Source organism: Mustela nivalis (assembly GCF_964662115.1).
Source record: "Mustela nivalis genome assembly, chromosome: 12".
Lineage (NCBI taxonomy): Eukaryota > Metazoa > Chordata > Mammalia > Carnivora > Mustelidae > Mustela > Mustela nivalis.
In genome coordinates this window covers 2517354-2542093 of record NC_139031.1, presented here as the reverse complement: position 1 = coordinate 2542093, position 24740 = coordinate 2517354, and the positions used below count along the sequence as shown (strand labels likewise).

The 24740-nt window shown below is 45.9% G+C and overlaps 1 protein-coding gene across 10 annotated transcripts in view; it reads left to right on the top strand.

Moving 5' to 3' along the window:
* Positions 1–5954: 5954 nt before the first annotated feature.
* RBM33 (RNA binding motif protein 33) overlaps positions 5955–24740 on the top strand; it is a 125765-nt gene continuing 106979 nt past the window's right edge. For 3 of the 10 annotated variants that reach the window (XM_082692899.1, XM_082692897.1, XM_082692895.1), the window contains exon 1: positions 5956–6222. In XM_082692899.1, coding sequence (XP_082549025.1) covers positions 6180–6222 — 43 coding nt within the window. In that variant the 5' untranslated portion in view covers positions 5956–6179. Of the gene's footprint in view, positions 6223–24740 lie in introns of all 10 variants that reach the window. The other 7 variants (XM_082692898.1, XM_082692904.1, XM_082692901.1 and 4 more) reach the window with 4 other exon arrangements.

Here is a 24740-nt window from a genome sequence, read left to right as displayed (position 1 = left end):
TGTCAATGGACATCTGGGCTCTTTCCATATTTGGACTATTGTGGACATTGGTGCTATAAATGTTGGGGTGCAGGTGCCCCTTTGAATCAGTGCATTTGTATCTTTAGGGTAAATACCCAGGAGTGCAGTTGCTGGGTCATAGGTTAGCTCTATTTTTAACTTTTTGAGGAACCTCCATGCTGTTTTCCAGAGTGGCTGCTCCACCTTGCATTCCCACCAACAAGGCAGAAGGGTTCCCCTTTCTCTGCATCCTCGCCAGCACCTGTCATTTCCTGACTGGTTAATTTTAGCCATTCTGACTGGTGTGAGGTGGTATCTCATTATGGTTTTGATTTGTATTTCCCTGATGCCCAGTGATGTGGAGTATTTTTTCATGTGTCTGTTGGCCATTTGATGTCTTATTTGGAGTAGTGCCTGTTCATGTCTTCTGCCCATTTCTTGACTGGAGTAGGTCAACATACTTCTGAAACACAGTTGCAAATGGTATCTTACCAGAGTAACACCAGGACCTCTTGTGTCACATGATAAATCACTGTTAGCTAAAGAAACATCCTGGGGTGCTGGCAGGTTCCTTCACACACTTGTGCTCAAGAAGTGTGGCTTCTCTGATGAGGAGCTCTGCTCCTAAGCTGGAAATGAGAATCGGACTTACCATTGCTCTGTTAGCAGTTATCAATGACCATCTTACACTAATACTTTGATGCCACTGAAATTCAAGCAAGCAATGAGGCTTGGGACCTTGGGTTTCCACACTATTTCACAGTAGATTATTCAGGTGTGTCTTTGACGTCTTGCTGGTTATCCCACTTGTCAGTACTAAATGCATTATTTAACTTCTTTACACCTAAAACTATCCAATACATATGGGATATTTTACTCTTAGTGCGCTTTAGGATGACATCCTTCTAATAGCTTTATAAAGCAAATGTCTTAATGAGAGAAAACAGGCTAAGAAAAGAAAGCACCATAAAAAGAACGATTATAGAGAGTAATAACTGAGAAGAACAGGGTGACTATGTAATTCACAGTAATAAGTCCCTCAAAAGGATCACACCGCAGAAACCTGAGTTTGTGAGGGTTTAGGCCTGTGTGTGTGTGTGGGGGGGGTGGGGTTGGCTGGCTGCATGTGCAGGTGCACGTAGGGGGAAAGACGGGTTTGTCCTGTTGTGCTGAGGTCTTGGGAGAGGCAGGGCCCTACCCGGATGATACCACAGGACACCCAGGAGGGTGCGCTCTCACAGAGGGACAGCATCATGTGATCTGGGCCAGCTAGCTTTCTCACCAGTAAGGTGAGGCTACTTCACTGCCTTACCATAGGTGGTGTGTGGGGAATAAATGAAGGTTCTGAGCTCCCAGCAGAAACAGGGCTATTTAAATAAAAAGTGTGCCTTCATCAGCTTTTCTGCATTGGCCCAAAGCAGTCTGTGTTCTATGGTACTCTCCCGGGGACTCAGCAGTGCACCTTCTCCCAGATACACACCAGACCACATGGACCCAAGTCTAGACATCTACGCCTGGCGAGCCTCCTTCCCTCACCTTCCTTGACACCACTTACGCCATTAGCACTGACACCCATCCTGAGGTTGCCACAGAGCATAGAGTTTCCCTAAAGACATCATTCCCCTAGATTCGAACTTGAAATTGGAAAATCAAGGAAGCACATACTCCTCCACTGTAAAATTTGAACTCATTATAGAGTATCACAAGAGGAGCAGTGAAAAAAAAAAGCTACATCGGATAACCTAACATTTCTCAACTTGAAACATCTATGGAGATGGTTTTATACTTTGGTAAGCATACAAGGTACCTGGGAAGTGATTTGCTAACCCAATTTCCAGAAATCAAAATTTGATAAAACTGATATGAAACCTAGGAATCTGCCTTTTAACAAGGACCCAAATGTGATTTTAGTATATTTATTTTAAATATTTTTTTCCCACTTATTTGACAGAGTTTGTGAGAGAGCACAAGCATGGGAACGACAGAGGGAGAGGGAGAAGCAGGCTCCCTGGTCATCAGAGACTGGATCCCAGGATCCTGGGATCATGACCTGAGCTGAAGGAAGAAGCTCAACCCACTGAGCCATTCAGGTGCCCCTCAAAAGTGATTTCAAAGGAAATTTCTAAACAGGGTGTCACTTTGAGAAATTCTGGCCCACGGACAGGAGGAACAGCATATCTCAAGTGGGACGCCCATGACTCAAGAGGTCTGAACACTGGCCTGTGGAGGTCATGGGGACAGTGGTGTGAGCTCCAGGATTCATTCCATTTACAGATGACTGTGTGAACTTTTCCCATCCTCGTGGGATTTCACCTGCTGCAACACATTCAAGGTGAGCCCATGCAGATTTCTGGAGCTCTTTCTCGACATAGCTCCATCATCTCCAGCACTGAGCCTCACAAATGCCCCTCCCCAACAGCCCTTTGAAACTCTGATCTCTCAAGTCATCATGACTGCTGTGTTTTACTTGAGTTTCCCCTGCTCCCCCAAGGTCCAGAAAGTGCTTCCTGGCAAGGCCTGCCATGGTAGTTTCTTCTGCCTTGGTGACCACGGTCCAGCGCTGCATGTTGTCCAATGCAAGAAAACCGTGTGTTTCATATCTGTCCAGCTTTCATATTGTAACATGTATGGGGAGTCTGCCCCAGCTGCTCTGGCATGATCAGACATAGCATGTTCTCTTTCGTTACTTCTAAGGTCTTCTCTTTTTTGGACATATTTTTGAGTTGTATTACATGCATCTAGTTGTAGATTTATCCAAACTTTTCTTTTCTTTTTTTAAAAGATTTAAAAAATTTATTTATTTGACAGACAGAGATCACAAGTAGGCAGAGAGGCAGGCAGAGAGAGAGAGAGAAGGGGGGAAGCAGGCTCCCTGCTGAGCAAAGAGCCCGATGCTGGGCCCCATCCCAGGACCCTGGAATCGTGACCTGAGCCAAAGGCAGAGGCTAAACCCACTGAGCCACCCAGGCGCCCCTCTCCGAACTTTTCTTAATCAATGCTCATTATGCTTCCTGTATCTTCAGACTGATGTCTTTCATCGGTTCGCAGAACTTCTCAGGAGTCCTCTTCACAAATACTTCTTCTCTTCTGTGATCTTTGTTCTCTTCCATGGACCTCCAGTCTGAGACTCTTGTTCTGCCCTCCTAGTTGTGAAATGCCTCAGTCACACTCTTCCACACCTTTCCTCTTTGTGGTCCATTCTGGGCAATCCTTTCCTGCCTGTCCTCAAGTCTAAAATTCCCTCAACTGGGTCTTATCTCTTTAACTTTTCTGTTGGGATTTTAACCACTTTAACTCCAGTGGTTAATTCTGTCATAGTTCTATGAAGATATGATTGACACACAAAAACTTGCACATACTCAATGTACAGGACTGCATGAGTTTTGGCATATACATGCACCTGTGATATCATCACCATCACCACAATTCAACAATTACATTTTAAAACAATATTCTCTTTGATCCTTTCCTGTTTTTAATAATTTTTTTTGTTTCAAAGCAATAAAATACTTACAGAAGAGTTGAACATAGAGTAAATTCAAAAACCCTTTTCCCTGAGCCATTTGACAACAAGCTCCTGACTTGATATTGTATCACCCTCAAGTACCTTGGTGTGAATTTCCAACAAGCACTTTCTTCCTACCTATTATGTACAGTCACCAAAATAAGAAAGATCACTTCTTTACCTTCCTTTCCACCTGTCCTCAGATCCTATTCATTTTTACATATCGTCCAGTAGCAGTCATTACACTGAGGATGTTTTTCTGCTTCCAGGCACCAGGCTGTCCCTCTGTGGCTCTGCCACGCAAACAACTCCCAGGCATGTGCTCCTACACCTTTCTCATCTGGTTCTGATCCCACCTGCATGGAAGCACCCTCATAGAGCGGTGTGCTGACATCCCATCCGCTTACTGGATGAGTAGGAATGGCCCTGGCTCAGGAGTGTCTTTGACCACGGGAACTGATACATTTCATAATAGTCACCTGGATTTTTCTTATATATCCCCAAACTCAGAACAGAGCCTAAAGGTCTGGCTTCTTGACAGATGTTTAAAGATCGTTCGGTTTTCTCCAGCCAGAAGCAGTGTATCAGCCAGAGCACCTCTTTCACATGAGCAGTGATGTTTTACACACAGCTCACATTCTGACTTCATTAGGTTTCTAGAACAAGCTAAAAAGTCAACCCAAAGTGAAATCTGTTGAGAAGAAAAGGGGTTTGTTAAACCTTTACTCACAGTAATTTATCGATGTCTTCAAATAGTTCGTGTCTGTGCTCAAGTTTTTCCAGCAGGGATCTGATGAAAAAATGTAGAGATTCTTGTCCTAGAGAAATTCATTTTTAGGTCTTTCATAACTGAGAGAGGTCTTCCCTCAATTACAACCTGGCTGGAAAGTATCTATGAGATTGTTTCATCTTTGGGTATTTTGTTTTTTGAATAATCCTCAAGATCACCAGGATATGTGTGTGTGTGTGTGTGTGTGTGTAGCATTAGATCAGCAGTGAAACCTCTTTAAGAACATATTCTGAGTTACGAAGTCCATCCTCCACTGTGCAAAAAATAATGCAAGGTGATTAGAGATTCAAACCATTTGAAATCCAGACCTGCTGATGTGCTTTCTGAGGGAGAGTTAAGCTATTCCAGGTTGCTTGCCAAGCTTATAATTATTATTTTTGGCAACAATTACATGTAGATGAATAAAAATAACTTTTTTAAATTTTTAAAAAAGATTTTATTTATTTATTTGACAGAGAACACAAGCAGGCAGAGAGGCAGGCAGAGAGAGAGGAGGAAGCAGGCTCCCTGCTGAGCAGAGAGCCCGATGCGGGGCTCGATCCCAGGACCCTGAGATCATGACCCAAGCGGAAGGCAGAGCCTTCCGTGGTGGCCACTGAGCCACCCAGACGCCCCTCAAAATAATTTTTAAACTTACTCTTTGGTTTTTATCTTTTTGATGAAAGATAAATCTAGGAAATCTTATTTTTTCCAAACATTTGATTATTAAAAACTTGAACCGTGTGTAGAAGCTCTCGGACCTTCACAGTTCCTGCAGTCCACCACTAGGGTTTTGCCACCGGTCCATCTTCCCACGCAGGAGGCCACTTGCTGCCTGGACTGCGGGGCCGCTTCCTGGGGGTGTCTCCGCTCTCCTGCTGCCAGAGCCTCTCCCTAAAACACAGATTTTATAATGCAACTACTGTTGTTGGAGCCTTCTCATACGCACACGCCCTGCAGCTTCGGGAAAACAACCCACGGTCGCGGGCGTCTGACCCTCTCCCCTCGCAGCCGCCCGAGCTCCTCCCCCAGCTCGCTCTGCCGGCGCTCTCGGTCCCCAGGAAGTCCTCCGACATAGGGGTCTCCGCTCGGCGTCCTCTTTCCGCCCCGACGGCCCTTCCTTTCCTCCCCCAGCAGGCCCCACCGTCGCGTCGCGGAGTCGGTTAGCAGCTCGTGTGTGCTCGGAGACCGCACTGCAGCCACAGCCCCACTGCCAACCAGCACCCAGGGCTCCCCAAACCCGTGTCCGTTCCTTGACGTCCCTCACTAGCACCTCGTCTTCTCGCCCTCGTCGCTGCTGCGAAGCGCAAACGCCCCGGACCTCCGCGATCCACCGCGCAGAGTGCCCGGGGGGCACCCGCAGCCGGGCCCAGGACGCAGGCCCCGCCTCTCCGAACACGCCCCGCCCCGGCCCTGACAGCGCCGCCGGCCCCGCCCACCGCCCCGCCGGCTGCCGGCCGGAAAGCGCGGCGCCCACTGCTGCAAAGCGCCGTGCGACAGAACCCGGGACCGTACTACGGCCGGCAACCGCCCCCGACGCCGCTGCAAGCCCGACGGCTACAGGAGTCGAGCGCGGTGGCCGCCGTCCTGCTCGCCGAGTGCGCTTGCCCCGCGTCCCCGGGGCCGCCCGGAGCCGCCGCGCCGCGGAGGAGGCCCGCGCCCGGCCCGCCGGCCGCCATCATCCCGGCGTGCACCGCGGCGGCGGGCCGGCGGCCATGTTGCGATAGTCTGTTGTTTTCTTCCTGCGGAGCTGCGGGGCCGGACAGGCGGAGGCCCCCGGCCGCCTCCCGCTGCGCCCGGTCCCGGCCCGCCGCCCCCCGCGCCCCGCCGCGCGTCTCTGGGCCCCGGCCGGCCGGCGGCCCCCCGGCTGGCTTGGCGGGGCGACCCTGAAGGCCCGCGAGCACCATGGCGGCCGCCCTGGGCGCGGGCGGAGGAGCCGGCACCGGAGGTACGTGAGCCGCGCGGCGGGACGGGCCGCGGCCGCCTCGGCCCCGTCGTCCTGCTTCCCGCGTCGGGCTCCGCGCCGCGGTGGCCCGCGAGCCTGCGCGCAGCCCGGAGCCCCTCGGCGCGGCGGCCGGCGAGGCTGTGGCCTGCGGGGCCGCGGCCGCTCGGACCAGCCGTGCGGGCGACGGGTTCGCGGGGGGCCCTGCGGGCTCGGGAGGGCTGCGGGCCGGGAGGGGCGCCGCGTCGTGCGGGCGTGTGGGGCGGTGCGGCGCCTCGGGCCCGGGGTCCCGGGGTCCCGGGGGCCGAGCCCCGGCCGCTGCGGGCCCCCACCGTCCGGCGAGCGCCCCTCGGCGCCTGCTCGGGCCTCCTCGGCGGTGCGCGGGCGCGGCGGGGCCAGGTCGCCCGCGGGCCCAGCCCGATCCGGCGGTTCCCCCGCTCGCGGGCCTCGGCGGTGTCGGCCGGGCGCCGGGCAGGTCAGCGCTCGTGGGCTGCGGAGCTTGGCGCGGTAGCCGTGGTGCGGGGAAGCGCGTGAGGGGCTCGGGCCTGCTGGAAGCGCTGCCGGGGGAGCCGCGGCCCGTGGGGGCCCCGAGTCGGGCTCGGGCGAGCGCGTTGCCGCCGCCGCGCCCGCAACTCCGGCCAGCGTGGGCCAGCGTTGTGCGGCGCGCAGGGGCCGCGGGGACGGCGCGCGGAGCGTCCCCCCGGCCGGCCCGGCCCGCCCCGCTCGTCCTTCCGCCGGCGACTCTGCGTGTCCGCGGCCGGCCCCTCGTCGCCTGCGAGCCCGCGCGCAGCTCCGCGCTGACTTGCCGGCCCGGGCCCGTGTGCGGGGTGGGAGCGCGCGCCGTGCGCGGGGGTGTGCGGGTGTCCCGGGCGCCCGCTGTCCGCCTGGGGCACGGCCTTGTGGGCGCGGGCGGGCGTCCTCGAGTTCGGCTCTGGCCGTCGGACGGTTGCGGTCTCCGAGCGCGGGGCGGGCTCCATCCGCGGGGCGTGGGGCTTAGGCTCGCGCTCCATCCCGGGCCGCTGGGCGCCCTGCCCGGACACCGAAGCCGGAGCCCTCGCGGGTTTGGGAGACGGGGGCACTGGCTCCCGGGGCCCCCCCACGCCCACGCAGCCCCGCGGCGCCGGGGCCTCCCTCGCCCTGCGCAGCCCAGCTCGGAGTCCTGTTGTGTCGTTTACTTTCTTCTTTTTCTTAAGATCTTACTTATTTGGCGGAGATCACAGCAGGCAGAGGGAGAGGGAGAGGGAGGCGGGCCCCCGCCGAGCAGAGAGCCCGATGCGGGGCTCCATCCCAGGACCCTGAGGTCATGACCCGAGCCGAAGGCAGCGGCCTCACCCCCTGAGCGCCCCCGGCGCCCCTGCTCACTTTTCCTGGAACTACTTTGTCGTGTAAGATTGTGTAGGGAGCGTGGCAGCCCCGCGAGGACGGGAATGCTGCCCGCCTCACCTGCCGCTTCCCCCGAGCTCGGCGCGCTGCGATCCACAAGCGACTCCGCAAGGGCGGGAACTGGAGTAGGAAATGCCCTTGCGAGTCCCTGTGTCCCCTTTTCTGTGCACATTTAAGTTGAGCTTTTTTAGCTCGCGACCTTTTCTGGTGGCAGCGAAATCATGTAGTGTTCTGCACTTGCTTTGTTCCCCTACAAGTGGGTCTTGGGGGTTAGGGGGGCGCCTGGGGGACGCAGTCAGTGAAGCATTTGACCTCGGCTGGGGTCATGATCTCAGGGTCCGGGGCTCCCTGCTCCTCGGGGAGTCTGCTTCCCGCTCTCCCTCTGCTCTGCCCCTCGCATTCTCCTCGTCTCTCTCTCTCAAATCAATAAATAAAATCTTAAAGAAAAAGGAGGTCCTGGGGATCTTCCATGTCAATAGGTGAGAGTTTTATGGATCCATTATTGATCATTTAATCATTAGTTCAGTTACTTCTACTTCTAAACTGCTGTGGAAGATACTGTGCTAAACCTCTGCAGACACAACTTGGTGTGCTTCTGCAGGTGTTTCCGGAGAACCCCTACCTCTAGAGGTGGAAACACTGTGTTTCAAGTTACGTTTATTTAAAATTGTGGTAGCTACTGCCAGTGCCCTTAAAAACAGGTTGGTGCCACTTTATCCTCCCTCAGTAGTGTTGGGGGGGTCCGTTTTCCATGCCCCTTTTAAGAGTCTTTTTAATTTTTGTTCATCTTGGACAGAGAAATAACCATAAGGTTTTTAGATTTTTCTGATCTCCAGACAAGTTATGCATCTTTTTATATATTATTTTTCTGTGAGTTGTATGTTTATATCATTTCACTTTTATTTTTTAAATCGGGTCATTGATCTCTTTGTTGTTATTTATATATTTTTTCACTCTGTATTTTTTAATCAGAATTATTAACCCCTTTTTAAAAATTGTGCTTCCCATATAAATAACTTTGTTTTAAACTTCTACTGTATGGAAGTTTAAAATTTTTATCCTTAAATGTCACTTGGTTTTACAAGTTTTTTTTTCTTCTTTTTGTAATGGTGTCTCTATGTCAAGAGTTCGTCTATGCTTTGTAACATTTTATGCTTCTGCACTTTTTTATATTTAGCTTTTATTTCTTGGAGTTTTATTCTGGGTGTTCTGTGGTTTTTTGGGACTTTTAACAGTTCTAATATGATTTATTGAACTCTTCATCTTTTCCATCTTTGTAATATATTAAGTTCCCATAAGTTTTTTACAATATACTGTTTCACAGGGTGTGTGTGCATGTATATGCAGGTACGTACGGGTAAATGTTGCGCATATATGATGGCATGTTCCTTTTCAGAAATATCTTGATTAGTCCTGTGCATTTAATAAAAATGTACTTTAGAATCATCAATCACGTTTTATAAAGAATTCTATGGGAATTTTTATTGAGATGGCATTGAGTCTTTTTACATAATTTGAGAGTGTTTGACGTTTTTGCAATATGGGTCCTTTCATCTGATAACAAGAATGTTTCTGTCAAGCTTTTTGTTTTTTGTCAGTCATCTCTACCAAACGTTTATCCGGTACCTGCTCTGCTGGGCACTAACCCAAGAGCCTGGATACATAGTAAATATACAAGAGATCCCTATCCTTATGGAACTTAAAGTAAGTTAAAAAAAAAAAAAATTAAGGATTTATTGATTTCAGAGAGCCTGTGCCCTGGGGAGGGGGAGGAGGGGGAAGCAGACACCCTGCTGAACTGGTCCCCTGACCTGGGAGTCCATCTCCTGACCCTGAGATCGTGACCTGAGCTGAAATCAAGAACTTGGACGCCTAATGAACTGAGCCACCCAGGCGCCCCAATAAAATTTTCTTTATGTAGGTCTTTCACATTTCTTGTTAGTTTTATTTTCAAATACAAAGTATTTGTCGTTGTGGGTGGCGTATTTTATCTTCGTACATTCTTATTTGTTACTGGCCTATTACAGAAAAGCTTTTTAAAAATATAATTGAATTATATGTAGCTGGTTTTGTGAATGTTGTTTTAATAGTTTGGTACTTTAGATTTTCTGGTTAGTCATACCTGCGAAACTTCTGATATTTATAGCTCTCATTTCTTTTTCTTCTCCTTGTCTCAGAGGCTTTCACTGTCAGGTCCTCCAGTATGATGTGGAGGAATATGGGTGGTGACAGGCATCTCTGTCTTGTCATCTTGTTCTGAGTTTTTTTTCTTTTTAAGACTTTATTTATTTGACAGACAGAGATCACAAGTAGGCAGAGAGGCAGGCAGAGAGAGAGGAGGAAGCAGGCTCCCTGCCGAGCAGAGAGCCCGATGCGGGGCTCGATCCCAGGACCCCTGGAATCAAGACCGGAGCTGAAGGCAGAGGCTTTAACCACTGAGCCACCCAGGCGCCCCTTGTTCTGAGTTTCAACGAGTGTTCTTCGAATGCTTTGCCATTAAATATGGTGTTTACTGTAGGTTTCTGATAGTGTTTTAGCAAAGAAAATTGTTTTCTGAGTTGGGCATTTAATTTTATCAAATGCTTTTTCCATATCTGTTGCGGTAATTTATGGGACCCCTTTTTCAGTCTCTTAATGTATTGATAGATTTCTAGTGCTGAACCAGCCTTGCATTCTTGGTTTCAAAACCTTCTGTGTGCTTTTTAATATATTAAATATACATTCTTTTTAACATACTGTTCTTTTTAGTATATTGTTGGGACTTCAATTTTAGGATTTACCTGTGATCATAAGAAAGAGTGGATTACAGTTTTTTCCCTTTGTGTTTGTGCTTTGTGCTATCCTGTTTTTGTTTTTTGTTTATTGTTTCTTGTTTTTTTTTTTTAATGAAACGCAGGCTTCCTAGAATGAGTTGTGAAGTTTTCTGGGACAGCATAAAAAATTAAAAAAATTTAAATTAAAGTTGGAAGAACTTTTGTCTGAACAGCAGTTGGGTTTGGTAGCTCTTTATTTTTCAGTTTCTTCAACCAGTTTTGGTCCATTTAGCTTTTTAGAAATCTCTGGGTCATTTTTTAAAAGTTTATTTATTTGTTTAATCTTTACACTCAAAATGGGGCTTGAATTCATGATCCCGGGGTCAAGAGCTGCATGCTCTTCTGACATAGAGGTCAGGTTTAATACATTTTTCTGGAAAAGTAATTTTTTATGTTTATATTTTTGAATTCAGGGTTCAACACTACCATTTCTGGTGTGTTACAGGTAAGTTTTTTGAGGCTCGTGTGTGTGAACAAATTTTTTGTTCTTATACTCGATTGGTGAATTTGGTTGGGCCTAGAATTCTAGACTTGGATTCATTTTCCTTAGATTTTTGGTGCTGGTGCTGTGTTGTTTTTCTGGCTTCCAGTTCTGCTGTTGAAAAGTCTGATGGCATTCTGATTCCTTTGTTATGTGACCGTTTTCTTTCCCTGGAGGATTTAACAATTCCTTCTCAGTGTTCTAAAATTTCCTTAGCATGGGTCTTTTGTTGTGCTTTGCATTTGGTGGACACTTTAGTGTGGAAATACTCATCTTCAGTTCTGGGAAATTTTCTTGTATTTTTCTCCCTTTCATTTCCTCTGTACATACCTGAAACTCTTATTGTTGGTTTTTAATGCTTCACTTATGTACAAAGTATAAGAATAATGAGACAGTTCCTTAGGATGCTTTTGGGAAGATAGGCAATTTGGTAGTTCCTAGAGGGAAGTAAAAGAATGCGTAACTGAGTAAGGCTGGACAAGTGCGGTGCTCAGGGCCGCTCCTGGGCCTCCGGCTGCTGGTGCTGCAGCTTGCTCCAGGTGTGCCCCGGGCTACCACTCCTACGGTAGGAGGAATTTTGTTCCTCTTTGGCCAAATGCAGTTTATCTTTAGCTGTTTCAGCTATGGCTAAATGTGTCTGCTCTTCTTGATCTTTTAGTATTTTCTCCTCTTTCTTGAAAGAACATGGAATTCTAATACTTATGCATAATACCATTTTAAAAATGCTAACAACTAAGTCAAGTCAGGAAAGACCGTGTAATTCAAAGAGTATGTGGCTTGTGCACCACCAGCCTGCAGCCTCTGTCCAGCGGCTCTGCCTGCGCGGTTCAGCACGCGCCGTGAGGAAGTGATCTCCTACCTAACCCTCGATGGGGTTGTGGTCGCCCTCTAACACTCTGTAGAGGAAATCAGAGGGTCTGTTACTACGGTTGCTTCCTAAATAAATGCAAGAGTGCTACACTTGGTGTTCAGTAGACCTGAGTTGGTCTGGTGTTGTTGTTTACTAACTTTGGTTAGTCTGGTTCTCACGTCTGTGAAAGGAAGACTTGAGGTTGCATCAACGGAGAAAACTGACGTGAACATGATAGCTGGCTGAAGTCCAACGAAGCCTCTGTTAAGTTCTTCAGTAGTGCTGGAATTTCTGGAGTTTTATCAGTCTCTGTTTCAGTCAGAACAGAAGCCATGCTATGCGGTTCAAGTCCGAAGCTGTTTTAATACAGGAATTACAGGCTTACACAACCTTAGAAAGGTGGAGGTACAGCGGTTAGGAAAACTTTCTCCGATAGTCTCAGCCTGGTTGTCAGGAGTTTGCCTGCAAGTCCTGTGGCCCTGAAGACTCTTGGGGAAGCTCTGGGGCCTTCTTGGTCTGCAGCACTGCACATGTTGACTTTTGAACCCTTCGAGTCTCGAGTCTCGGGAAGTCCCCTCTGACTCTCCAGCTCCTGCAAGCTCAGTGCAGCAGCATGGTTTTCTGAGCTCCCTCCCAGCTCCCTGACGGCCTCCTGTCTCCTGTGTGTGTGTGTGTCCTGCCTCTGCCACCTGAGAAGAACTGTAATGATAATTGGGACTCAGACCTCCTGCCAGTGCCTTGCCTCGCCTTGCTGTCTAACTCAGAACCCCACAAAGGCGGGGGAAGAAGCATATTCCTGCATTTCCTCTGTAGCGTTGGGGGCGACTATAGTGACCACAGTCCGCACAGCCGATACTGTGGAAGGCAAAAGAGGGATTGGTGGGGGCACTTTCTCCTTTTCTTGTTTCTTCCCCTGAGTTTCACCTGTGTAGCAGCTGATCCTCACCAGTTTTTAGGTTTTACTTTTTTTTATTCTTATTTTTGAAGGTTTCATTTTTTTTAAAAGAGGGTCTAGATTCTTGGAAAAAGAAATGGGGCATCATTTCCTCTAAGTCCTGATGGGAACATCTGGTTGGCTGAGCTCAGACCACTTGTCCTCTTCCAGGCTGCCCAGGATGATCGAGAATCAAGGATCTACCTTTTACAGTTTTCGCATTGGGAGACAGAGCCCTGTCTTCCTGTGATTGACATCCAGACGCAGGAAGGGGAAATCTTGTGTATGGCAGCAGACGGTCAATGTGCAGTACGCTTCCTGAACAGATCACACAGTTCATTTTACGGAGAACCTGTCTAGGGGCCCATATCCGTGAGAGATTATTTATTTATAGTTATTTTGGGGGTGGAGCAGAGGGAAAGAGAGAGAGAGAGAAGGATCTCAAGCAGACTCCACTCCCAGCCCGTGAGCCAGATGCGAGGCCTGATCCAGAACGGTGAGATCATGACTGAAATCAAGAGTCCAAAGCTTAACCGACTGAGCCATCCCCGTGCCCCCGGTGAGAGATCGTTAAAACGGTGACTACAGATTTTTTTCCAAACAGCATGGCGTAGGGACGCTCTCTGAATATTTTGCTTGGTTACTCAATTTGGTAGTTTTACTCTGTGGGGCTAATAAACTCACTTTCAAAGGTCTCAAACAGTACCCTGATTGCTTTTTTAGTTACGGTTTAAATAAAGGGTCTAGATTGACTTGCCTATAAAATACAGAATTTGGACTGTTAGTGATTCAGAAGTTGAGTGTATCATACATGAGAATGGTGTTGACGCAAAAAGAAGAAGGCTGAGAACCTTTGGACTAGAGCAAAGATTGGCAAACTTTATGTGTAAAGGGCCAACTAATAAACATTTTAGGCGCTGCAGATCACCTGGTTTCTGTTGCAATTACTGTTTGCCTTGTAGGTTGAAAGCAGCTGAATGATATGTCGCTGAATTGGCATACAGTGTTCCAATAAAAGCTTACTTATAGAAGTAGGTAGTAGCCCAATTTGGACAGAAATAGGTGGTAGACCCTACTTGCCCTGTGGACTGAAATGTGCTGGCTCTTGGCGAGGTAATTGACTAGAACCCTGTTCAAGCTAATGTTTCTGTATTGTTTCTAATCCAAGTTTGAGGTTCCTGGAAAAGAGAAAAAAAAGGCTAAGGGAGTTGGGTTAGTTTCAGACCTCTGGTTGCTGTGTAAGTGGAAGGCGTGAGAATTCTAGTAGATACCTGTAATCTTGCTCTCAGGAAAAGTGCTCCCTTAGGGAAACGGAAGGAATGCTTAGCACCACGTTCGGCCTTCCAGGGAGAGTCCGCAGGCGGGAGCATGGACCGTGCTCATCCTGCCAGGCTGATCTTCCCCTTGGTCTTCAAGGTTGCATTGTTCTTGATTCGGTCAGACTGTGTGGACATCTTTTGTTCTCTTGGTTCGGCTCATTGTGACAGATGTAAACTGCAGCTTTGCAAAAAGGATTTGTCTGTGTTCTCAACGTGAGCAGAAGGGAGGTGACTGTAGGAAGTATAAGAATAGTAAAAACGGGCCAAGAGTTCTTGTCTTCGCTTATTTCCTAGGATTTCGAGTCCTGGTTCTTTCCATCTCCACCTGTGTATTCCGTATGCCGGGGAAGGAAATACCCTCTTGCTTTCTGCCCCAGTAGCTGGGGTCTTTGTCGAAGCACAGGTTCATCCATGCCGAGAGTCGTTCTTCCTTCCTTCTGGGAATTCTAGTAGTTTTCTGCTCCCACGGAGGCTCCAGCTGTGTCTTGCTGCATTACTTAAAAAATTTTTTTATTTCTTTGGTGTTAGGAGATGAGATTGCTTTCTTCAGAAAAAGCCTTTTCAACCACAAACTTTGTCCCCCCAAGCTTGCCTTAATCTACACGTGGGCTGGGATTCCCAGCAGGTTTCCCTTTGGGACCTCCCTGCCCGTCGCTCCCTCCTCTGCTTCGCCCTCACGCTTTTCCCTTCCACACGGACACTGGCACATGTTGCGCTTGCTCCTGCATTAACCCCACACACAGACACACACACACACACACACACACACATACTTTTTCTTTATCGTAAAAGGTCCCCTTCAAGCATCTCTTCCATATTTGCACATTGCAGCCAAAGCTTCTTGAGGCCCCTCTCACTTCCTGTTGACCTGTGTGCCGAGAGAAATCATTCAGTAAAGTGAACTGTGAGGAATAGCATGACAAACCTGTTAGCCTCAGAGCTGGAGTTAGCACTTAACATTTGGTCACATTTGCATCAGGTTTGTCTTTTATTTATTTATTTTAAAAAGATTTTTATTTATTTATTTGACAGAGAGCGAGATCACAAGTAGGCAGAGAGACAGGCAGAGAGAGAGGGGGAAGCAGGCTCCCCGCTGAGCAGAGAGCCCAGTGCAGGGCTCGATCCCAGGACCCTGAGATCATGACCTGAGCCAGAGGCAGAGGCTTAACCCACTGAGCCACCCAGGCACCCCAGGTTTGTCTTTTAAATGAAGGACAGTATTACAGATAAGTTCCCCATTATGCTTTCTTTGTGTGATCACAGAACTCTTCTCCAGAGTCTCACACTACCAGGAATTTGATGTGTTTCCAATATATATTTGTTACGTATCAATGTCAGGATGTTAAATTAAGAAATACATCTACCTATATGTATTTGTAACCAATACATAATATTTATTTCATGCTCCGTGCTTAGTCTGTGCAAATGTCATTTTGTATTTTTGCCAGTGGGTCTTTGGTTTAGACTTGTTAGAATGAGGATAAAAAGAGAAAGACACGTAGATTTTTGCCAGTTACTGTCAGACACAATGTTGTGTAGGATTTGTGCCATTTTGCGAGACCAGTGCTCTAACCCCTGAGCTACGGAGCTGGATTTGTGCCATTTTGCACTGTGACCACTAGTCAGAGAGAACGCCTGTGTTCCCACACACTGATCTGCAGTACACAGTCACATGCTGTAAGTCTTTGTCAGAAGTAGGAAATGATTCATAGTTTACTTTAAAATATCTTTTATTTTAAAAAAGTCCTGTTGTGGGAAAAATTTCAGCTTAAAAATAATTATAGTTCCTATATGTCCCATCATCTAGTTCAGCAATATGAAATCATGGCCAGTCGGATTTCGTCTGTTTTCTACCTTCTCACTCCTTCTGTCCCCTTTGTAAAACACTTTTAACTCCCCATTACCCTTTCCCCTGGCACCCACCAGTCTACTTTCTGTCTTTATGATTTCTGCTACTCTTGGGACTTCGTATAAGGGTACTCATTCAGGGGCGCCTGGGTGGCTCAGTGGGTTAAGCCGCTGCCTTCGGCTCAGGTCATGATCTCAGGGTCTTGGGATCGAGTCCCGCATCGGGCTCTCTGCTCAGCGGGGAGCCTGCTTCCCTTCCTCTCTCTCTGCCTGCCTCTCTGCCTACTTTTGATCTCTCTCTGTCAAAAAAAAAAAAAAAAAAAAAAGAGTACTCATTCATAGCTTGTCTTTCTGTGAATGCCTTATTTCACGCAGCAGTGTTAAGGTCCGTGCGTGTTGTAGCAGGTGTCAGAATTTCCGAGGCTAAATAATACCCCGTTGTACGGCTAGACCACATTTCATTTATCCGAGTATCTGATGGACACTTCGGTTGCTTTCACTTTTTGGTTGTGCAGAGTGCTGCCGTGAACATGGGTGTATGCATACCTCTGCAAACTTGCGTTTTTAGTTCTTTTTTAAGTATACCCAGAAGTGGAATTGCCACAGCAGTCATTGGGTTTAGGGCCCATCCTAATCCAGTCCGACCTCATCCTAACAATTATATTTGTAATGATCCTATTTCTAAATAAGGTTGCATTGTGAGGTTCTGGTGGACAGGTTCTTGGCACAGAGCTCCTAAAACCCTTGGAGTTTATTATCTTTTGTATGCTAATGAATGAGTTACTTTGGGGGGGGTCACCTAGGTAGCTTCAGGATGGGGCTGGTTGCCTGAAAAACCAGCCATGTGTTTAACGGGTTACAGTTTTCAGCCTCAACCTCATTTCCTGGGAGGCTGGAGATGGAGTTCTGTCATCTTTGGCCAGTGGTTTTCCAGGCATGCTTATCTAATGAGACCGCCGTAAACATCCCTCGGCGAAGGGGTTTGGGATCGCTTCCCATGTGCCTCTGTTGGGAGGGTGGCATACCCTTGCCATGGGGACAGAGGCTTTTGCATTTGGACCCTTCCTAGCTTCATCCTGCTTACACCTGGCTCTCCATTTCTATACTTGATAGTAAACTGTCCCAGTATCATGTTAGCCTGGGTTCTCTGAGGGGTTCTGTAAGTTGTTCAATTGAATTATTTAGCCTGGGGGATAGAATTATGGGTAACCGGGGCACCCCGTTCGCAGCTGACCCTCTGAAGTGGGGCAGTCTCCTGAGACGGAGCCCTTAACCTCTGTGCGAACCCTGGATTATGAGGGAATAGCACTTACGGGACTGCCGGATTGTTCAGCATCTGCCTCGTGTCTGAAAATCAGAGACTGTTCAGTCCTGTTTGGTCAGCAAGTCAGACTTGCTTTTAGTATTAACAAAGGATGACTGGTGTGTCATAAGACTGATGCAGCATTTTAAAAACCAAACTCATTGCTTTCTACCCATCCCCAACCCCAAAATAAACCAGCACATTTATCAGTCAGTTTACATCCCAGTAATATACCGGATTCAAAATACCGATGTTTTCTTTGACTTCTCTTTGATCCTTGTCATTTAGTGGACATGAGTTGAAGTTTCTTAATGGACAGATTCTGGGGCACTTGATTTCAGCTCTGGTCATAGTCTCAGGGTTGTGGGATTGAGCCCTGAATTGGGTTCCACCCTCAGTGGGGAGTCTGCTTGAGTTTCTCTCTCCCCCTCTGTCCCTCCCTCTGCTCACGCTCTTCTCTTTCTGCCTCTCTAAAATAAATAAATCTTTTAAAAAATAGATTCTGATTGATCCATTGTCTTATTTTCCCACCTATTTACTGTGATGCTAGCCAGGATTTTTTTTTAAATTACTTGGTTTGTAGTTCTGTGTTGTTCAGACCATTGTTCATCTGTTATGAGTTCAGTCACTGCCTCTTTTCGCTGCTGGGTAATTTTTCTAAACTGCAGTCGTGTTGCCTCTTAAGTGTAAGTAGGTGTCTCACAGTGATTCTTCAGTGACACACCAAGTCTACCTTTTTTTTTTTTTTTTTAAAGATTTTATTTGTTTATTTGACAGGCAGAGATCACAAGTAGGCAGTGAGGCAGGCAGAGAAGTGGGGCGGGGGCGGGGGGGGGGGAAGCAGGCTCCCTGCTGCGCAGAGAGCCCGATGCGGGGCTCAATCCCAGGACCCTGGGATCATGACCTGAGCTGAAGGCAGAGGCTTTAACCCACTGAGCCACCCAGGCACCCCTCAAGTCTACCTTTTCAGCATTTATTTTAACTGTTGCTTCTCTCCCTGAACGGCTGTTTCAAACCCGTGGAACTAGTCACAATCTTCTGGCCTTAATATGGCACGTTTCACCCTCTCTGCTGTCTTCCCTGTATGCCCATCTGCTTGTCAAAACTCAAGTCAGTGCTCAGCCTTCCTCTCTGTTACTGTAACATCAAGCTTTACTTTCCCCAGCCCCTTTCATGCTGTATGTGCTTTTGGGGGGGCTTGGAAATTAACTTCAAGATATCTCTTGGGCTGAATAAAGTTTTACTTGAATTTCAATCATCCCATTGATTTTACTTCCGTTTTTTTTTCTTCCTTTTTTTAAGATAGATATTTAAGTAGGCTGCATGCCCAGCATGGAGCCCAGTGTAGGGCTTGAACTCCTGACCCTGAGATCAAGGCCTGAGCTGAGATCAGGAGTTGTATGCTTAACCGACTGAGCCACAAGGCACCCCTTCAGTGGCTTTTTCTGCTGATAAATTTAAATAGTATGAAACTTCATACTTCATTAAAAACATTGTACAGTCCTCTTTAAAGTTTGCACACTGTATGTTCAAACGTGTGCATAAACATTTAAAATGATGTTTGTTTGATTTTATGATTTTTACTTTTTGTTGTTGCTGTTTTTGAGAGCGAGCTCTAGCCAAGGATGGGGGAGAGGGAGAGAGACTCTCAAGTAGGCTCTGTGCCCACCACAGAGCCTGATGTGGGGTTTGATGTGACCCTGAGATCATGACCTGAGCAGAAATCAGAAGTCGGATGCTTAACCAACTGACCCACCCAGGTGTCCTGTTATTTCTGATCAGAGAAACTTGGGGTGACTTCAGTACCATCTTTGCACCTTTAGGATTCCAAGAAGTTTTTATAATTGTATGCTGTTTTAGTAAGGACAGTTGTTACTCTAAGAAAGAAAATAGGTTCTGTAAAAATGTAAGGGAAAAGTATAGAAGACAGTCTGTGATTCCATACCGAGAGATAACTGCCATTAGGGTTTTGCTTATATCCTTCCAGACACACACGCACACACACATACACATTTTGCATACAAAGTGGTACACTATACCGCATGGTATTGGGGGTTGTTAGATTATTGTGGATATTTTTCCATGTCAGAAATACAGCAATTCTAGTGATAGTTCTTACTGCTGCCTCGCATATAACTGCAAGACTGTATTTTAATTTACCTCTCTGCTTCGTCGGGTATTTGCTTGATTTCCACTTTTCCTGCTGATAAAACATTCCTTAGTGAGCTTCCTTGTCCATATTGTCTGTGCTCGCTGATTGCATGACAACAGCTTTCAAAGTCTTTTTAAAGAGTCCCCCAGACTATCCCCCAAGGGTCCCCCAGGAGTGTTTATGAGGGCTGTTTGCATAAGAGTGCTAAGACCTGATGATGTGCCTTTTTTACTGTGTGTACATTTGCATCAGTGTTGCAAAAGCGATGGTGAGTCAGTTTGTTTCCTTAGCATGATTGAAGGCAGTGACCACAAACTGTTAGAAGCCAGGCCACATAGAAAAAAACAAGAGTTTGTTTAGGAAGATCCTTGATGAAGCAATAAAAGTTATTACTTTCATTAAATCTTGACCCTGAAGTACATTTGAAAAAATAATACTCTTTGGGGCACGTGGGTGGCTCAGTTGGTTAAGCGTCCAACTCTCGATTTCAGCTCAGGTCATGATCTCGGGATTGTGAGATTCTTGGGCTCTGTGCTGGGTGGAGAGGCTCTGTGGAGCCGCCTCCTCCTCTGCCCCTCACCATCTCCCTCCCTCTTTAAAAAAAAAAGGTTTGTGACACAATGGGAAGTATGCATAAGGTGTTTCTTAGGGAAGGTACTGTTCTGATTGAGTTGAGAGCTGAATATGCTGTTTGTTGTTTTTTTTTCATAGAACACCAGTTTTACTTGAAAAGACAACTGATGAAATTAGGATTATTCAGACTGTAGTATTTGGCAGATGTTTTCTTGCAAGTGACGTGAGCCTGTCTAGTCAAGGAAACAGCTGGCAGTATTGATTGCCAATGAGAGAATCCAAGCTTTCTAGCAAAAATTAGCATTTCCATTACAACTTGGAGAAGTTGTATTTGCTGTGGTGAACTTGAAACCGTCCCAATATTTTAAAGATTTTTCTGAAGAGATTGGTGGTGCTTTAAACAAATTAATTTTTGATATGGAATAAGAAAGGTGTCTGCATTTGAAAGAACAGCATAACTCAGTGAACCAGTATTTTCAAGATGTTATACAGTCTTGTGTTAAAAGATCTATTAAGAATGAGAGACATACCAGTGCATTTTTTAACAGGTGAGAATATGAAATGTTCATTGATAAGGGTTCATACTCCGCATTGCAAATAGCCTTTGAGAAACCACCACTTGTTGAGTGTTGGTCTAATATTAAGAACATCTGAAATGATCTGAAAACACTTGATGCTCTTTAACAGCTTCACATATTTTTGGAATTGGATTTCTTTCATGCACTTCACTCAGAGCAATTTATTGCAAGAGATTAAGTGCAGAAGCAGATGTAAAAATCAAGCTGTCTTCTGCAAAGACATTAAAGAGTTTGGCAAAACAAAAATTTTCTTTTTTTAAATACAGTTTTCAGTAAGAATGTGTTACGTTAACATGTAATGGGTTTATTGTTTCTTTTACAACAATTTGTGAATAAAATATTTTAAAAATGTCCTGGTTTTAATTTCTGGTACAGTAAATTTTGAAACATATGAATCATGTCCTTTTTTTTCAATTTAAAAAAATTGAGTATAATCAATAAAATGTTAGGTTTCAAGGTTACACCATAGTAATTTGACAACTCTGTAACTATACCTGTAAACCTTACGCTGTGCTCACAAGTTTAGCTCTCATCTGTCACCATTCAGTGCTATTGCAGTATCAGTAATTGTATTGGCAATGCTTCCTGTGTGCATTTTAAAAGCATTTTACTCTGACCATTCTCTTTAAAATTGTAAGCAATCTGGTTGGCTCCTTCCACTCCCTCCTTCTTGCTTTCCATATATGTTTGTGGGGTTTTTGTTGGTCTCGATCTGTTAGACTGTAACCTACACGCAGTGGAAATTTTTATCTTGTACACTGGATATTAGGTGTTTAGAACAATGCCAGGCATAATTTAGGTGCTCAAGTAATTGTTGAATGAAGAATGGGGGTTTCATGACCTCAGTTCCGCGTAGTTTGTGCTTACCTTTCAATAATCCTTAGTTTGGAATGATTTCATAGCCAATTTTCTTGGACATTTTATGGGGATCTCTCCTTTGGAGAAGTATTTATTTTAACTGTTTTTACATAATCCAGGTTTCTAATTTTGACTTTTGTGGATTTAACTGTAGGAAGTACTTATGTAGCAAGATAACAATTAACTTTTCTTCTGGAGTATGATGGATTGTGGTCTCTGGGGGCAGGGATTCCCAGCTCCAGCTGTCATCACAATCACTGGGAAGCTTTAAAAAAACAAACATGGACAATTGAGCCCACTGAATCAGATTCAGGGTGGGACCAGGGATTGTATAGTTTTTAACAAGGTTTTTAGGTGACTGTTACCTTGGCCATAGGGTTTTATGTCCTCAGCAGAATTGGCTGTATGGCAGTATCTGCCAAGGGCGATTGTGACCATTAATACCTTCACTGTGAACTGATGTGAAAGAAGCCAAGAGCAGACCTTTTTGCTTAGAAAATGTTGGAACTTTGTGTTCATGTTGTCAGCTAGGGAATACTCTGTTTTCATGAAGTATGTAATCTGGGGGAGGAAGGAAAACCAACACAGAAACTAACAGAAAACTAACCACAGAAACTTCAGTTATTTTATTTATTTATTTTTAAAGATTTTTAAAAATTTATTTGAGATGGAGAGCATGAGAGAGAGCGCGAGTGCATGAGCGGTGGGGAGGGGAGAAGGACAGGGAGAGGGAAAAGCAGGGCTCTCTGCTGAGCAGGGAGCCTGACTTGGGACTTGATCCCAGGACCCTGGGAGCATGACCTGAGCCAGAGGCAGATGCATAACTGCCTGAGCCACCCAGGCACCCCCAGAGACTTGAATCAGTTGCTTATATTTAAAAACTAAGGAACAATTCATAATTTTGTTTTCTCTTGAAAAGTTGGGATTCTGCCTTCGCTGGGCCTGCACTGCACTCCCTGTTAATGTGGTAAAGCTCCTGTCTTCAAACTAGGTAAAGTCCTGCTAATTTGCCATCATGCCTGCCTAGTCTGCTTTGCTCATTTGTCTACAGTGAGTCTACAGGAGTCTACAGTGTCTACAGGAAGTACACATTTGAGTTTTTCATCCCTGACCAAAGTTTCTTAATTATCCTTTTAAAAAGCTGATTCCATTCAAGTGTAATTGACACGCAGGAGATTGAGTATCTTTGAAACACGTAATTTCATAAGTTTGGATATCTGTACACATCCGTGGAACCACAGCCAGTCAGCGTGACGATTGTGTCATCATCAGAAGTGTCTTCGTGTCCTTTCTGATTCCTGCCTCCTGTCTGTCCCCGAGCAAATGCTGATTCTGTTCCTGATTTAACAGTACCATTTTATAAAAAGGAATCTGAGAGTGTGTGTTCTCTTTTTTTGGTCTGGCTTCTCTCAGCATAATTATTTTGAAGGTCATCCATGCTGTTAAGTGTATATCAGTATTTAAGTCTCCTTTATTGCTGAGTAGAATTGTACCTGGGGATATTCCATAGTTCGTTGATGTGTTTGCCTGTTGATGCACATTTGAATTGTTTACAGATTTGGGCTTTTATCAATATTGTGCCTATGAACATTTGTGTACAAGCCTTAGCCTGGACTTAAATTTCTTTTTCTCTTGGGTACTTACATAGGCGTGGAATGGCTGAATCATGTAGTTGGGGGATACTGAACTTTATAAGAGACTGCCAGACTGGGGCGCCTGGGTGACTCACTTGGGTAAGTGTGTCTGCCTTTGGCTCAGGTTAGGATCCCAGGGTTCTGGGGTTGAGCCTTGTGTTGGGCTCCCTGCTCAGCGGGGAGTCTGATTCTCCATCTCCCTCTGCTCTGCCCCTGTTTGTGCTCTTGCTTGCTCTCTTGCGCTCAAACAAAATCTTAAAAACAAACAAACAAACTGCCAAACTATTTTATTAGGTGGTTGTATCACTTCACATTCCTGTCAGCAGAGTATGAGCTCTGTTGCTCTACATCCTTGACAACACTTGGTATAGTAAGGTCTTAAATTTTAGCCATTCTCATAGATATGTCCTGGTGTATTGTTGTGGCTTTAATTTACATTTTCCTAATGACAGCGTAATGTTGAGAATCTTTTCATACACTCTTTGTCATAACATCCATGGTTTTTGGTGCAGTCTTGATTTAAGTATTTTTCCCATTAAAGATGCTTGGGTAGCTCTCTTGGTTAAAGTTCTGAATCTTGGTTTCAGCTCGGGTCATGATCTCAGGGTTGTGAGATGGAGCCCTGTATCTGGCTCCAGCCTGGGCACAGAGCCTACTTAAGACTCTCACTCTCCCTCTGTCAGAGGATAAAAACACCAATAGCTCCTGACCCAGTTCATGGAGTTTTGCACCAAGAGGAGTAAGCCAAGGAGACCTAGAGCTTCTCTGCTCCCCTCCCCAGCCATCATCCAGGCCCTCAGCTCCCAAAGTGAGATGTTACTCAGAGACAGGTACACCACTGTCCCCACGCATAGCACTAGTGCTGGGACTTGAGGTTTGTCCAAGGGGAAGAGCAAGGCTTAGACCAACAGAGCTCCAAAACTCTCTCAGAGGAGCCAACTTCATGGAACATAATGCAAAAAAGTTCTAGCCAAAAGGTACTCCCGGAAACAGTGAGAATCCTGCAGAGAAATAACTGGAAGGAAAGTTAGAGTCAACTGTCAAAAGACAATTCAATCATAAAGATAAAGAACACTGGCTAGTTTCTAGCCCTAGGCTGGGAAAATTCCTGGGGCATTATTGGTGTTTTTATCCTCTGACTCTCCTAGGCAGCTTTTTCTGGGGCGTTGTCTGTCTGCCGCCTCTCCTCAAGCCTCTGGGCTCCGATGTGTATCCAAGAGGAAAATCTTTCATTCCAGTTCCTTGTTTTTCCCAATACAATTTTTAAAAATGAGATAGGAGATGTACTGTGTATGACACAGACACACAGTATGGGAAAAACGTAAAATGGGAAAAATGTAAAATGTCTTACTAATATTTTCCGTATTGGTTACATGCTGTAATATTTTGGATATGCTAGGTTACATAAAATATGTCGTTAAGTTTTCACCTGCTAAAGTTTCATTCTTTTCACTTTTACCTGTAGCTACAGAAAACTTTTATAGATGCGACTCGTGTTTTTTTTCTGTTTATCAGTTCTTTAGTATCCCTACTTTCCCTACATAAGGTCTTTGTCTTCTGTGGTAAATTCGGAAAAATGTAAAGATAACGAAAATGTTATAAAAGTATCTTTAATATTTAGTAAAGCAGTTTTTTTCCCTTTCATGTAAGTTTAGTAAAAATTTTGAAAAACTTAATTCGTAAGGAAAATATCTTACTAAAATTTATGATTTTTAAAAAAAAAAAGTCCAGTCTGTTAGTGGTATTTCATGCCTAATAGTGTTCAGTAGCTTTCAATAGCCTACTTAGATTTTTTTAA